General features: G+C 39.1%; 1 protein-coding gene across 8 annotated transcripts in view; it reads right to left on the bottom strand.

The window, feature by feature from the left end:
* Positions 1-17164, bottom strand: part of LMO7 (LIM domain 7) — a 217731-nt gene that overhangs the window by 28109 nt on the left and 172458 nt on the right. For all 8 annotated transcript variants that reach the window (XM_050766419.1, XM_050766421.1, XM_050766426.1 and 5 more), the window contains 4 exons: positions 13901-14018; positions 11636-11778; positions 9569-10001; positions 7371-7679 (listed from right to left, as the gene is read on the bottom strand). In XM_050766419.1, the coding sequence (XP_050622376.1) occupies positions 7371-7679; positions 9569-10001; positions 11636-11778; positions 13901-14018 (1003 nt within the window). The remainder of the gene's footprint in view (positions 1-7370; positions 7680-9568; positions 10002-11635; positions 11779-13900; positions 14019-17164) is intronic.

Genomic DNA, 17164 nt, shown 5'->3' with positions numbered 1-17164 from the left:
AAGGAAGACAGACAAAGAGACAAATCATGGGTTACACATTCAAAACACTGATGTTTTATAGCTTGAAGAATAAAAGACAGGATGGAGTCTTAATAAACACTCTCAAACTACATAAAGAATATGTTGTGGGAGATGGCAAGTGAACATTATCCTTTTCTACCAAATATAGGATCACAGAGAATGAGCTTAAGCCCTAGAGGAAAATGTCTCACTGTTATATTAGATTGGAAATACTATCTCATGAAGGATTGTACTTACCTCAGAAATAAAGAAATCACTATTTAAACGTCTTAAATATTAATAAAAGGGCAGATAACCTCCTCCTCTTTGAAAGAGTTAACAGGAAGGACAGCGTCCCTGTGGCTACAGCCAGGCAAAGTGTTGTGTCAGTCCTTGAGACACAATGCAGGCAAAGAGGAGAGGACCACATGGGCAATTACAGGTGCATATCTGTCATTAACCAGGTGACGACAGGCATGTCACTGGGCCTGGTAAAGCCTTCTCTTTCATAAAAATACTGCTTTTTAATTTTGGTTTTAAGTAGCCTACTTTCAAATCAAAGTCTTACACAGACCACCTCTTTCCAAACCACTATACAGAAAGGATTAAAGTGGGTGGCCGTGGTTTCAAAGTAAGAGTTCCAGAGCCCCACTTGTGTAGCCTTCCCCTCACGGCAGTCTCGAGGCATCTATGTCCAATCCCAAGTTCTTATAGCAAATTATTCCTGAAACTTCTTGCAAGTGAACATATCTATAATTACATTCAAGTATAAATTGTTCAACAGTGATTTCAGGAAGGATTTCAACTTCCTTATTTTTCCTTGCAAGGTATATGCCAAGTGAGTATCCTACAAAGAATCCAAGCTTCAGAAGATAATGATGACAGAATCATCTTTGAACTGGATGGAACAGGAATATAAATTATTGGGGGAAACCTAGATTCCTGAAGACTGATAATGAACTATCCAAGTGGTTTCAGTTGTTCATGCCAGAAAAGATAAGGCAGTTGTCTACTATCATCTCAGCATATAAGATAAAAAATTTCCCTCAAATTAGGTATAACTTGAGCAGACATATCCACTGAAAGTTCAGATTGCCCCAACAACTGTCAGACTGATGAAACAGAAGTACAAGACTCTACATTTTTAAACAAAAACATGAGGAGGTTCTGGAGTCCCAATGGTAACTCTTATTTCTGCTAAATCTGTTGAATTAAGATTTTCATGTCAACATAGATAGAATTAAAAAAAAAAAAAAAAAAAACAGGGCCAATCTTAACAACAAATCGAAAAGCTACACTTCTCGAATTTTTCCTATTAGACAAATGTGTTAAGGAAAGCCTACTTAGTTGATAAAGTTAACCTTAAAGTAAATCTGGACTGTAAAATCAGGAATATCAGAGGAAATCTATAATCTTTGAATCTGTGTACATATAGTTCTTTAGTGTCTTTCTTTCTGAGTCTTACTGGAATGAGAAAATGAAGTGAGTAGCCCTCAAATCTTGGTCTTCCTCTATAAATCCTTCTCCATCTCTCCTTCCTTCATCCCACTGTGGCAGGTAGTGTTTCTATAATACACCCACCACTGTCCTCATCCCATTCCAAGATTATCTTCTACCTACCAAATAACATCTTGAGTCTTCAACCCTCCAGGCACTGCCCACTATTCTTGCTTTCTAGGAAACAGTCTTCGAAAGTCACCTATTATCTTGCTTTCTCCAGCCTTTTTTCCCATGTCTCTTGCCACTTCTCAGTTTCATTAGCATGTTCCTCTTTTTTCTCTTCTTTTCATTGTGTTATTTGTTCCTTAGTCTCCAACCTCTCTGACTACATGCTTTTGTGAGCAACCTCATTCACTGCCATGCCTCCGATGTCTAAGTCCAACAATTCAAAAATTGAACTCATTATCTTCCTCCCAAACCTGTTCTTGCGCCTCTTGTTTTTCATATTTTGGTTAATTGCATCAATAGCTCATCAGGTGCCCAAGTTAGAAACATTGGATTCTTTTAGGGCCTCTTTCTCCTTCTTTCCCCTAACTGTTCCCCAGTCGAATGCCACACAACAATCCCTGTACCCCTACCCTCCACCATACATATTTGCATTTTACAAGGTTCTGTCAAGTCCACAATCCATCTTGAATCATCCCATCTTTGCCACCCTCCCTTGTGTTATCATCTTGGTTCAGGCCATGATCTCCCCTAAACTCCTGTGGTTACCCCTCCTAAGTGGCTCTCTTGCCTCCAGTCCTTATTTTGTTCATTGTCCACACAGCTGCCAGAACTTTAGTTATAGAACACGCTATTATATCACACTCCATTTTTAAATTGCTGGTAGCTCCTTACTGCCCTACTTGGAAGATTTCAAACTCTACATTTCAGTTCTGGGAAGTTTCAATAAACATGTAATACCACCTTTCCTCAAAATGGTTTCAAGGATGATTTTATCTTTATGGACCAAAAGACATTTCAGTTCCCGGTGGCTCTAAAATTCTAAAGACACAGCAAAGTTCAAATAAGTCAAAATGTGGTCTCTTAACTATACATAAGGCAGTCCTCAAACGCAAGCCTGTCGTATTTCAAAAAACTTTAACATCAGATAAATTACAGTTGTGGTGTAGGCATTTCACCAGCCTGGGGCAGGTTACATAACTTTCAAATCTCATGTACTTCACTGGCAAAAATGGGATAATACACCTACTTTGCAGGGTTATTGAGATGATTAAATGAAACATTTAAAAGGTGTCAAGGCACACATGACTGATGCCCAGTAATGGCCTTCTTTTTCTTTTTCCAATGGAAGCAAATGTTAAACATAATACACATGCTGGCTAAGCAGTTTCTGGATCAATTAAAGAAAATCCCATTTAATTCTCACATACTTAGCTCTAAAGCCAAGAAAATTCGGTCAGCATTCAGCAAACATGTACAGATGCAGGCACTGCACTGACAGTAAGAAAGGTAGGGTTGTATTCTACCCTCGTGGAGAGCAGGTCCTAGTGAAGGTGAGAAGCAAGCAAAATGCACAGTATGAAGCTATGATAAGGGAAGTTCTGGCTACTATATCCAAAGGGGCAGTAATCAGGGTTGAGATCAGGAAATGGACATGCAGAAAGCTTCCTTTCTTCCATACGTGTCATCCCATTTGGGGGTTACTGCCTTAAAAAGTCTGGAGCAGAGGTTCTAGAAAGAAGATTTGTAGAGGGCTTAAAAATATAGAGCTCTGAGGCCGGGCGCGGTGGCTCATGCCTGTAATCCCAGCACTTTGGGAGGCCGAGGTGGGCAGATCACAAGGTCAGGAAATCGAGACCATCCTGGCTAACACGGTGAAACCCCGTCTCTACTAAAAATACAAAAAAATTAGCCAGGCGTGGCAGCAGGTGCCTGTAGTCCCAGCTGCTGGGGAAGCTGAGGCAGCAGAATGGCATGAACCTGGGAGGCAGAGCTTGCAGTGAGCTGAGATCACGCCACTGCACTCCAGCCTGGGTGACAAAGCAAGACTCCATCTCAAAAAAAAAAAAAAAAAATAGAGCTCTGAAAGGACAGAAAATAAAACAGAAACTTGTAAGCAAGACCAACTTTGGGGAGAATCATGAAAACCACATCTGCATGGCAGATGGAAGGGGATGAAGGACCTCAGGGGTCACACTCCCTCTTCCCTGTCTGGGGTCACCTCCAGAACGAGTTTGGCAGCCCAGATTGGCAAGAAAGGTAGAGAAAAAAGCAAAACCACAAGAAAAGAAATGGGGCAAAAAGAACAGCAAGGGACAAAACCCCCAGCTCAGCTATGAGGATGAAAAGGAAATTCCTATCGGCAGATTTTAAATAAGACCATATTAAGTTCTTCCCTTCATTATGATTTTTCTACTTTATGGCACGCAGCAACTTAGCTTTCCTAAAATAACTCTAGGGAACACCATAGTGCTTACATTCCTTCATCTTAAAATTCCCACACTAAAGAACCAATAAGGACTCTAGATTACCTGCCGGATCAAGTTCATACTTCAGCCTAGTAATCAAGGCTTTGAATGCAGTTCAAGTCAGTAAAACTTAAGGGTCAATTACGTGTAAGAATGTACAAAGAATACCAGTGAAGGAGGAACAGGTAACTACATGGGACAAGGAAGAATTCAGTGAGTGAAACTTTTCAAGGGGAAGAAGTTTGATTCCAATGGGGGAGGGGTGATATCTTGATTCAAGAATGAAGTGGTCCTCCTGGGCTTTTGAGGAACAATAGGACCTCAAAAGGCAGAGATGTGGGAAATAAGCATCTTCAAATGGGGGAGCAGTGATGTGCTCCAAAAAGTACATGATGTATCCAAGAAAAAGTAAGCAGCCTTATGCAGGTGAATCATCTCTCTTTCCCAGGACATAGCATGATAGCATAACATGATACTAAATCCTGAGTCAGACTGCCTGGATTCAAACCCCGACTCCACTTGGTACCCTGCATGGCCTTGGACAAGTAACATGCCCAGGCCATGCCTCAGGTTTTATGTTTCTAAAATAGGGGTAATCATGATAGTCCACATTCGGATTGTTGATTACTTCACAGGGCTGCTGTGAGGATTAACTAAGACACTGCCCTGAGAAGCCTGGTTGGTACATAGTAAGCACGCTAACATCAGCTGTGACTGTGCTACAAAGGGCGTGAGACATATCACTGCTTCCCTGAGCGCCACAAACTTCATTCAGCAAACCACACAGTGCCACTGGAGGCTTTGGAGCAGAGAAATTACTGAGTCCAACCTGGCATCAGGCAAGTTAATCTGATGCCAGTCTTGTGTAGCATGTACTAACACCTGTGACCATTTGCACTGATAGGAAAAGGGCCTGAATTAGCATAGTGGAAGCCAAGATAGAAAAGAATAACATCAGCTGGGCGTAATGGCTAACACCTGTAATCCCAGCACTTTTCGAGGCCAAGATGGGTGGATCAGGCCTAGGAGTTCGAGAGCAGCCTGGGCAACATGGTGAACGCCTGTCTCTACAAAAAAATACAAAAATTAGCTGGGCGTCGTGGCATGTGCCTACAGTCCCAGCTACTCAAGAGGCTAAGGTGGGAGGATTGCTTGAGTCCAGGAGGTTAAGGCTGCAATAAGCCATGATCATGCCACTGCACTACAGCCTGGGCAACACAGCAAGATCCTATCTCAAAAAAAAAAAAAGAAAAAGAAAAGAATAACATCAACGGGGGAGTCTGGAGGAAGAGACGAAAGGACAGTGCCAGTAAAAGTCCAAGGTATGAAAGAGAAAAATGACCTGAAGAACATTCTTCCACAGAGCTACCGAAACATTTAGATGATCAGCCACAAGCTACTCTTGATTTTGCTGTCCTCTGAACACCTAGAGTTATAGTGTCTGAATGGAGTTTGGGGGAGTGTTGCACAGGCCCTTTACATATTGATCAGCAGCTGTCACACACATTCACATCCTTCTCTCAAGTCAGTAAGCTCCTTCTGAGACAAAGGCAAGGGCATGCTATAGAAGCTACTGCCCTAGTGGTGCAGAAGAGGACACACCAAGCATCAGAGATATGTAAGTCACCATATGAATTATATCTACATTAAAGAATTCCAATGGCTTCACTTATCAAATCAAGCCTAATTTTTCTTGGTGGAATACCATCTCAGGTTTGCGAACAAAGAAGTATAAATCCATTAATGATGAAACCTGAAACAGTGCCACATTAATTGAAGCTCCCTCTGAGTTGCAATAACCTGAGACACACCCACGCACCACACTTAGCCTCTTTTCCTTAATCCACAGTTGCAGTTAGTCAGCTGCCACCCTGAGAAAGGCACCAACACCCAGCGTGCAGCACGTGATTCAGGCTGTTTTGTTGAATTTGCTGTTTGAAAAAGGTAAAGGCAAACATACAAATCCGTGAAACAAAAGGCACTTTGCTTCTGCTTTTATTATTCATCCACTGGTATCTTATGTTCCCCAAGTATAATACAGGCTATTGTTCTCCTCCACTGAGACTTAGGAAGCTAATTATATATTTCCAATTCCTTAAAAAATGTAATGATAATTTACAACTCATTATTTCAGCAAGCTGAAGAAATTGTTTTTAGATATATGTCTGTATATATGCATGGGGGAAAAAAAACCAAAAGAAATATACCTAGATGTTAACAGTGATTATCTCTAAATGATGGAATTATCAGCGATTTAAATTATTTATACTTTCCTGCATTTCCAAATTTTCTCAAGCACATAGTACCTTATAACCAGAAAAGAAAGTTTAAATGTTTTAAGTTTTCCCATACAAATAAAAACTCAATAATAATAAATATGCAACGCCAAATTATTTCACATCAAGTTATTTCATTAATATAACTTATGACAAGTCATATATACATACACACACATGCTAATCTAACTTAGGACAAGTCATATATACATATATACACGCACACATACACACACAAATACTAATATAACTTGGGACAAGTCATATATACACACCCACTTAATGTATATAATACACAATTAATGTTTTTCAGGGCAACAAAGAATACTAAACCAAGCCAAAGAACCACAAAAGCTCCTCCATGCTAAGGAGTTCATACAACTATCAAAATGCTTAGCAAGAATTTTTCTGAGAGAAGTTTTCTGTTATCCAAAGACTTTTGGCATGTTTTACAGGTGGGCTACAAAGAACATTTATTACTTAATCATTCTCTTAGAAGTCATCTATTAGAAATTTAAGTAGGAAAAACTACACATGTCATTCTTCATCTGATGGTATATTTTGTTTGGACTCCAAATGTTGTGGAATACAATTGTCATATTATAACCAAGCCTTGACAGTCCCATTTGGAGATAAGGAAACATCGAAAATTATAGACATTCTAAAGTATAAAATAGTATTAAAAGTCACTAGAAGGTTAAAATTATCGAAAAAGAAATGCCATGTACCTAGAGGCCAGCACCTATCATGTGCATCAATTTTTCCTTGTGGCCAGTTAAGTTCCCTGGGAAAGGGCTTCTGTCACCCATATATACACTAGATCTGCATCTAAAACCTTCAAAGTGACTACTGTACCTGAAACCTGGGACTACTGGGCACTAGCAGTATAAGGCAACCACTACTGAAACGTGGAATACAGAGAAAACACCAGCCAAATCTCCAAAGGAGACTGGTGCACAAAGTCTCCACACACTCACATCACAAGTGTTATCTGGATCTATGCACTCAGAGTGGAAAGACACCTACTTCCTCCAAGATCTGTTCAGAGTAAACCAGAATGTCATTTTGCACATTTTCAGCCCAGATTAACACCTAGAGGTTTGACGTTTGAGACATGGTTTCCAGATTTAAATGCGTAAGTGTCTGAGCCACAGATGATAAAGAACTTTCCCAAACTCACCTGGGATCTTGAGACTTCTCTTTGGGGGGAGATTTCACCTTCTCCAGATTCAGACATTAAATCAAGACCAGATGTGGAAGACAGTGTGGCTTTAGAAGTGGCAGCCTGGTCTTGGGAAAGAGATGAGAAGGGGGATGTAGGAGAGGGCTGCCTTGTCGCATCTTCTTCTGTTGCTGCTACCTCTCTCTGGCTAAATGAGCTTGAAGCCAGTTGGCTTGCATCCGAGTTTGGTGCAGGGGTGCTGACCACATTGTTTGGAGTTCTCTTAATGTCTTCAACATCTCCATTATACTTCCAAGCATCATCCATCTAAATAAGAAAATATCATTTTAAACTTGATATTCTGTTACCTTTATTTCTGTTTTTAAAAGTTGTTTATTAAATTAATTTTTTAAAACTAAAATAGCATACCACCCACAGTAACATAACTATTACTAAACGCTTGGGCTGAGTTCTTTCACACCGATAGATAAACACACATGTAGTGGGGGAAATTGTTTTAGAAAAAGCATTCATATCACATACAAACTTCTGAAATTTGCTTTGCTTGTTTACTCCAAGCAAACATCTTAAGCATTAAATTTCCACTGAATCTAAACTGGCGTAAAAAAAAAAATTGCCATATATACATGTGTTATGTGCAGTTTACACATCAAGATGGTGTAACTCTAACCTCTGCACAAGCTCACCAACATTTTGCTCTTCAGAACAGACTAAATGAACTGAGAACATGTTTTACCATGTAAGATCTGGGGAGTGATGAGATTCCCCTTTGCTGAGAGCCAAAAGGCCTTGGTGTTCTATCTGCTGATCACTCCAGGTCAACAGATAGAACTCTAAACCAGTCCCTTTACTTGCTGAATATTCCATAGTATGGACATCAACAATTTATTCATTTGATGTGCATTTAAAGTTGTTTGAAATGTTCTGTCACTTCCAAAACTACTGCAACAAATATCCATATCTCTTTATAATTGGAACTTCTATTTTTATAGCACACATTTCCAAAAGTAGGCTTGTTGGAGCAAAAGTTTTATATATATATATATATATAGTTTCTAAAAATAATTGTAGCAACACACTCCAGAAGTAATGTATGAGAACATCTGTTTCTCAGCATCCTTGCCAACACTAGACATTTTCAATGTTTTAAGTCTATATCACGCCGATGGGTAAAAAGTTATACGTCTCATTCTTGCTCCAGGGAAGCTGAACATACTTCTTTGTGCTTTGTTACCAGCCATTTGAATCCCTTCTCCCTTGAACTGGCCACTACTTTTCTATATTCATTTTGCTAGTGTGTTTGCTTACCAATTTGTAGAAGCATTTGCTATCTTAGAGATACTAACTCTTTATCTATCATACATTTTAATAATATTTTTCTGAGTCTATATATTGTCTTTTGACTATATTAAGGAAGTCTGCCATGAAATTCTTATAATGTCAAATATGTCTACATTTTCCTTTATATAATGGTCAGGAGTTTCCCAATTAGTTTAGGTAGGCTTCTCTCACCCCAAATATCCAATTTTTTATACCCTTTTAGAGTTTAGGATTCTACATTAACAGAGCTAAAAAGAATATGAACATTAATCTTAGCACTGTGTTGCTTCCTTTCACATAATTCAGATTAGCACACTCATTGTTGGATATGGTACCACTTCATTCTCAGAAAAAAAATGCTGCAATATTCTACATCCTTCAAAATCCTGATATTAATAGAAATGCATACATATAAACAGTAAGACATTCAAACTGATAAAGTGAGAAATCTGAAAAAAGCAGAAATGTGTACATATGCACCTGAAAATCTCTAGGCTAAACTACATGAAATGCTGTTTTATAGGTCAAGAAGAACAATCATAGTGACAACTTCATACTTTTCAACCTAATACTTTAGAAAAGGTACATCTAAAAAAATGACATTATAAAATAATACTCTGCCTTAGAATGTATCTTCTTCATTCTTTAAAATGTATCAGCCATACTTTCACATAATTTAAAGTTTAGTAAATTCTGTATAATTGATCTATCTTAAGCATTAAGTTTCCATTGCATCTAAACTGGCATAAAATAAAACGTCATTATATATGGCATGTACAGTTTATACATAAAGTTGATGTAACCCCAACCTCTGCACAAGTTCACCAACATTTTGCTCTTTAGAACAGACTAAATGAACTGAGAACATTTTTTACCGTGTAAGATCTGGGGAGTGATGAGATTCCCCTTGTCTGAGAGCCAAAAGGTCTTGGTGTGACCACAGATGTTAACCTGACTGTATCAGTTTTCTGGTAACTTCTGGGGAGAGAAGCTGAAACACGAGTCGACTCCATTTGTGTGCTCAGTGAACGCAGAGAAGACAAAGAGGTTGGGCGTTGTTCTTCCACAGGACTTTGAGAAGGAAGCTGAATTTCAGTTGTTACACTGTTCTCTCTTTTTGCAAAAGTTGTAGAATCTTCTTTGAGAATTTCTGAAGGATAAGTTGTTCCCTTCTCTTCTACTCTCTCACTCCGGTAACTTGCTTCTGACACAGTCAGTGTAGGGGGTCGTTTTTCTTCATCCAGCACATCATCAAAAGAATACATTCTTCTTCTCGAAGGAACTGTAGACTTTTGATTTTGGGATTCCCTTAGCAGAAAGAAATGCACCATCACCACAAAGATATGCATTTGACACAGACAGGTGGTAAGAGAGTAATCAACAGATGAAATGGACTGGGAATAAAAAGCTGCTAACCTCACACGAGAATCAATACAACACTTACAGAGCATAAAGATACATATAATTTTTTTTTTTTTTTTTTTTTTTTCTTTTGAGACTGAGTCTCACTCTGTTGCCCAGACTGGAGAGCAGTGGCGTGATCTCGGCTCACCTGCAACCTCCATCTCCCGGGTTCAAGCAATTCTCCTGCCTCAGCCTCCCAAGTAGCTGGGATTACAGGCATACGCCACCATGGCCGGCTAATTTTTTTTGTATTTTTAGTAGAGACAAGATTTCAATACATTGGCCAAACTCCTGACCTCTCAAACTCCTGACCTTGTGATCCACCCACCTTGGCCTCCCAAAGTGCTGGGATTACAGGCGTGAGCCACCACGCCCAGCAAGATGTATATAATTATCTTTAATGTCCCAACCAAGAAAGAATAATAACTTAATTAAAAAGGTTCTCAAATACTTCACTGGGATATTAATTGTAAAGAGATTTTTAATGAAACAAGGAAATTTTAATAAAGGATTATTCACAAAATTTTATCCACAAGCTTATAACTTTCAAAATTAAAACACTGTAAATATCATGACTGACAACTAACTTGAACCTTCCAAAGTTGTGGATTAATTGGCAGCCTTGTGAGGATATTTTCCTGCAAAAATTTATAATAATTTAGTAAAAATAAAAGATTACAAAAGACCCAGGCTTTTGTGGAGATCAAACTAGTGTATGATTTCATATAGCTTGACAGAACTTGCCAGAACAATTATTAGGGATTAAAAGTCACCATTCGTATTTATGGGAAGGTTCATGAAACACCCTCATCTCTCACATTTAGAAAGGAATACCCACCTCCCAAGCTAACTGAATTGCATCCAAATGAATGAAACTGCTTATCATTCGCCTTTAGGGCAGAAAGCAGATTTGTTTCATTTCACCTGATAGTGTATTTCCTTTTTGACATGATTCTAAAAGCATATTTTCCTTCTCTTCGACCTGTAAATATCCTAATATTTCACAGAATAATGAATGCTTTACAGGAAAGTTTAAATTTAACCTTTATACTGTTATGCTGCAATGCAAAGAGTAAGTAAAACACACACAATTATGTTTATTAAAACTTTCTTTAAAATATAATGAATTGCACTATTAAACATGAAAAAGAACTTTGTTATGTTTTACACAATTTAGTTAAAAGTAAGCTGATTTTATTGGAAGATCTCATTCCTTAATTCACTTAAGAGTATAAAGCAGTGTATTTCCTGCACCCAACATAGCCAACACCATCCAATTCTGCATGTGAATGCGCAATGTAAGAGAAGAAATAATGAACACCTATTTTAAGTCCTCATTTATTTTGTTACTCTAAGTCACTATTTCAACAATGCTTTGTTTTTTCACTGCAGACCAAAATCTTAAATGTTTCTTTGCGTATTTGATTAAAGTTGAATATTGGTGGACACTTATGCCACACTACACTTATACAAAATACCTATTTATAACACTGGCGTCTCCAACCCTGTTACAACCGAGGTGCATTCAGCAATATTACCTGTCCTGCAGCATTTCCTTAAACGTCTTAGAGCTTCTCTCAGACTTCTCAAGTGCCTGCTTTTCAATTTCTTCCCTCTCTTCTTTTTTCTTCTGCAGATCTGAAGTGTAACTTTTTCGACGATCTTTCCATTTTGCAAGGTCCTGACAGAAAAATCACATCAGCAGGGGCACACCTGAATTTCTACACACCCTTTCTAGCAGCCAGAATGTGCCAGAGTATCTTATTACATCACTGAAACTATTCGCTCCAACTGGGTGCCAAGGTGCCCTAATTTTGCTTTTTATAGCCAGCGTTTCTGTACCAAGCCTTTATCTCATGTGTCTGTCTGAAAAACCTGACCTAATAAGATAGACCCCATTTTTGTTTTCCCAGGAAGTATCTGCCTCATTGCACACTTCACAAAGAATGCTAAATGCTTGTAATTAGGTGACAGTTAGTTAGATCAGGAACTGTTTCCAATTCGTTTTCATCTCATTCCAAAAACCTGGCTGTTCTGCGAAACAACATGTTTCACTGGTAAGGCCAAAACAGAAACGCGATTGTGATGGTTAAGCACAGATGCACAGTCTGTCTTTCATTTCACAAACAGAGCTCAGTCCCTACTTTGAGGCAGGCCCAACTGTAGGAACTATTAATACATACATGCATAGGGCGGGGTTCCCCTCAAGAAACTCTCAGTCTACAGGGGAGAGTCAGATATATAAATAAAAGTTCAGTAACAAGTGTGACAGGATTGCATGAGACAGTGGGGTCCTAAGGAGACCATGGGTCTGGTTCTACCTCCGGAAGGGGAGGCTTTGGAAAGGCTTTAACTGGGAAGGCGAGACTTGAGTATGTGATTTCAGAAGGGTTAAATCCTCCTAGGTCAGAGCAATAAGGAACATGCGGCAGGAACAAACCAACACCTGTCCCCCATATCCCCAGGAACGTTAAGTCTAACCTTGCTGGGTGACCCCAGGGACAATCAACCTAATTCAGCTTTTCAATTCTCCCCAGAAACCTAGGCTGGTTCTGAGACCCAGGGGGTTAAGACATTTTGCAAGGTATAAAGTTTTCCATGTCTCCAAAATAGAGAACTGCTCGGAACTGTTAGTGGCATTCCAGTCCAAACAGAAGCGCATTCAAGGTCTCAGACAAAACCGAATTTCACCCCCAGGGCATGCAAAGTACATTTGGTTTATACCCCTTGCAAGCCCACAGAGCCACTCCTGCTTTAAAAACAGCCTGTGACCAATATGAACTCCTTCCAGAAAGAACAAAAGCAATGCGCATTTAGTCCTACAGCATAACTGGCATGAATTTTTATCTGATTTAACCTAACAGATAAGCCCTTAATACTTACTTTCACACCAGAAAATTCACCGTGTATTTTGGCAAAGTGATATTGAATTACTGTTTCTTGACAATTAAATTGAGTTCCCAATTAAAAGAGGCATCAGAATTTAGAAAGGTAGCCAGGGCAGAGGTTTCTTCATTTCAGAGACTATTAATTCCTTTGAAAATTAAGATTTACTTTGACTCCTTTGTTCATGCTATTGCTCAACTCTCACCATAAAGTTGTCCTCAAATTTCTTTGGGTTTGCTCTGATAGTTTGTCTACCGTATTTCTTTGCATTTCTTCAGTTTATCACAATTACTCTATTCAAAAAAATGGTCAAGCTTTTTTTCTTCAGGATCAAAACTAAAGAGTAAGTCTATATCTATATAAACACCTGGATATATGTCAACTCTGCAAAAAACATTTCATTTTGATTCATATTACTGACTTCTTCAGCCAAAATATTGCTCTGAGTTATATTACTTATTTCTCCCCAAATCTCCCTAATTAACTCTTAATTACTAACCCTTTTCATCTTTCCTTCCTGATGCCAAGGTCTCTGCCAGAACCCTGTTCCTCTTCTCTCCCTAAACTTTGGCCAGGTCTTTCCCATCAGAAGTATAGTTAATGTGCATATCCCAAATTCAACCACCAAAACAAGTAAATAAGTTCACCATACTGCAAGGAAGCAACTCACATTTTTGAGAACTCAGAGAATATTAGAAAATAAACATTCAGGTATATTTTTCACAATGGCCTTTAAAATATGCAACAATAATAGGAAAAAAAAGGTTTAAAAATCTTTGTAAAGGAAGTTGGTCACATTTTATACAGAACTAAATTCTGTAATAGCAAGGAAATGGTCTTGGGTACATAGACTTTAAGAGAAGCAAAGAAAAGTCAAACAAATACACTCTCCCTCCCGCTACCCCCAAAATACTCACATCCTGCCATTTCTGATCTTGTTCTTTTAATTGTGATTTTATTTTCTGCATCTCCTCGTAACGCAGCTGACGCAAGTTTTGAACATCCTCTGCGCTGACATCGCTCATGGACTTACTCCTACAACAAAAAGACTCATGGTTACCACAGAAGTTCACATGACCAGACTTAGGGGTTAAACTGAGGTTGGACTTATATTTGGAAATTCCACCTAAATTTCTACCTAGACACTTCAGTGATAGTGTCACAGAAGTAGCGCTACAGAGATAAATGGTGTTTTTCCAAAACTCAGAAACAAGAGCCTAGCACTCGAGTGTGAATTTTTTCACAAAATGGCTAGATTAGCCCTATACAAGTCTCGAAAAAACTCCCCAAGGTTCATATTTAAAGAGGTCAATGCATAAAAGGATTATTTTAGGAAAAAAACAGTCACTCTCTTTATTTTCTATCTCCTTCAAAGATAATCTGTTGAGGTTTGGCTGCCTTTTCTGGGCACTCATTAATAATTTAAAGTTTACCTGATATTTTTCTCCTCAAGTTCAATACCATGAATAAATGTGCTGCTGATTCTAAAAGATTCTGTAAGATCTGCCCTACCAGTGCACTAGACTTGTTCTCAAAGCACCACAGATAGTTTCTAATAGTCCTTTATAACTACCTCCATAACCCTCTTCTTCTATTAGGGCAACTTGCATGCATTCAACTTGTAACACAAGGATGGACTGAGGTTAAGCTTTGGAAGAGCTCAATCCACAATAGAAACCAATGAACAGAGTGGCGTGTTGGACACAGGTACACGTGTGCTCTCTACATGCACATAACCAAGAGCCGAGTAAACTATACCAGAGGGGAAAGAGAGATTGAGGGTAGTCTCAAGAAAAGGGAGAGGTCAGATCTAAATACTGAGGAGCAAGTAGGAATGCGAGAAAGAGCCTTTGAAGCTCTTTCCCACTGATCTTTTATACTGCACTCCTGACTTTATTTAAGTAACTGTACACTCCCTGCCTGGGCATCTAAATTTTGCCTTCCAAGATGGTGCCATCATTATTTCTTTTAAAGCATGTTTGCTCCTAGCTGTTCAGGAATTCCTAGCTTAGCTAGCTCATGGAATTATTATTTCTAAATGATTCCCAATTCCATAATTAAGGAACCAGTCCTTCCTTTGACTCATTTCCAATTGCTTCTTGAATAAATATTTCTGCATGGATATCCCCTAGGCACTTCTTCAATTGGCAAAGGACTGATTAAAATAATATCTAGAAGGGATTTTGTAAACTGTAACTCACTAAATGCATGGTTATTGTTGATGTGACCAAACTCAGTCTTGTCCCCAAACCTGCTTTTCCTCTTGTGGTTACTAATGTTGCCACCTGCCCTCCAGTCATCCACATCTGAAACCTAAGAACCACTTTGCACCTTTGTTTCTCCCTTCTCCCCACTTTCCATTAGTTATCAAGTCCTTTCATTCAGTGTCTCTTTCTTTCCATCTCTATTGCCAACACCCTAGATCAGAGTACAGTCAACTCACCTAGACTTCCAAAATGGCTTCTTGAATTAATACCCAAACTCCAGTTTCAACAAACATCTTTCCTAAACTATTTCCTCTGATTCAAAAGCCCTTTACCAGTATACCTAACTTCTTAATTGCCATTCATACCTCAGGACTCCCGGACAGGTATTTCCAACTTCCTATTCATTCTCCACTTGGAAGTCTAATAGGCCTCAGGTTTGTCACAGAAAAAACCTGATTGTCCCCTTCACGACCTGCTCAGCTCTCACTCTCCTTGTATCAGTAAAGGTCACCTCTATCCTTCCCAACATTAGGGCACACATCTTGGAGTCATCCCAGATTCCTCTCTTTCTCTCATATACCGTAACTGGTCCCATCAGTAAATCCTGTCCCTCTGCCTTCTAAATGTATCTAGAACACAATCACTTCTTACCACCTCCACCATTACACCCTGATCCAAGTGACTCCTACCTGGATGATTACAATTATTACAATAATCACATCTGCTACCTGGATTATAACAATTATCACATCATCTCCTACCCAGATTATTACAATTATTATAATAATCACATCACATCACCTACCTGGATTACAACAGCCTCCTTGCTTCCACCCCTTCCTACCCAACAGCAGCCAGACAGGTCCTTTCAGACTGCACTCAGATCACAGTACACCTCTACTCAGCACCCACTACTTTCTTCCCATTTCATTAGAGTTAAATTAAAGACAGGTTCTTCCAAAACCTAAGAGGTCTGCCATCCCTGGTTCCTACTACCTCTCTGTGCTCATCGGCACCAGCCCCCACTCTCTCTGCTCCAGCCAACTGGCCTCCCTGCCCTGCTCACACCTCCTGCTTTTCCCCTTGCTCCTCAATCTGCCTGGAATGCTCTTCACCCAGATATCCACATAGCTCCTCTCTCACTTCCAGGCATCTGCTTAAATGTGCCCTCTGTGTTTCCTTCTCTGACCACCTTACCAGAAACAATAAATGCCCCTCTCCCCTGACCCATCCTGTCCCTAGTCCTTTCTCCTTCATATCATGTCTCGCCATCATGTACATTTATTTACATATCACTGCCTTGCCCTGTAAGATTATAAAGCAGGAATTTTCTGATTTGCTTGCTGGTATATCACCTGTACCTGAAGGGGAGCCCAGCCTGCAGTAGGTGCTTGATAAATGTGTTAAATTAATGATCTAGATAATATTCAGCACTTTGATGAAGTCTTCCCAGCTCATCCATATCAAAGCTGCTCTGTCCCTTCTCTCAACCCCTCTACTGCCTCAGCTACAACTTTATCATGGTACTGAACCCTCAGCCTTATGTCTGTTACAGTGCATGTGTGTCTGTGTGTGCACGTGCATGCTTGGATTCTCTTCCTCACAAGTCGTGTGTTGCTTAGGAGGAAAACTTATTAGCAGCACAAGGCATGCAGGATATACTCATTCAATGTCTGTGGTAAGAATAAGGTAGGTTTTCTAACATTTAATCAAGTAAAATTTACTATACTTAAAATGTTTCTAATTCTTTTTGTAAGATTATTATGGCTATCCACAGTTCTATGAAGAAAGTTCTACAGGATTTATTAAGGACTATTAAGGAATAAATTATATCGAGAGAATATATGAGGACATATATGAATATAGATGGATCTATTAATGTAATATATCTAACTAGGTATGACTACTTATAAAATTGATTTGTGTGAATTTGAGAATATAAATTCACGTAAGTCACACTGTGAAGAATGAGGC

Source organism: Macaca thibetana, chromosome 17 (genome assembly GCF_024542745.1).
Source record: "Macaca thibetana thibetana isolate TM-01 chromosome 17, ASM2454274v1, whole genome shotgun sequence".
NCBI lineage: Eukaryota > Metazoa > Chordata > Mammalia > Primates > Cercopithecidae > Macaca > Macaca thibetana.
The sequence above is the reverse complement of the archived record's forward strand: the minus strand, read 5'-3'. Positions and strand labels throughout refer to the sequence as shown.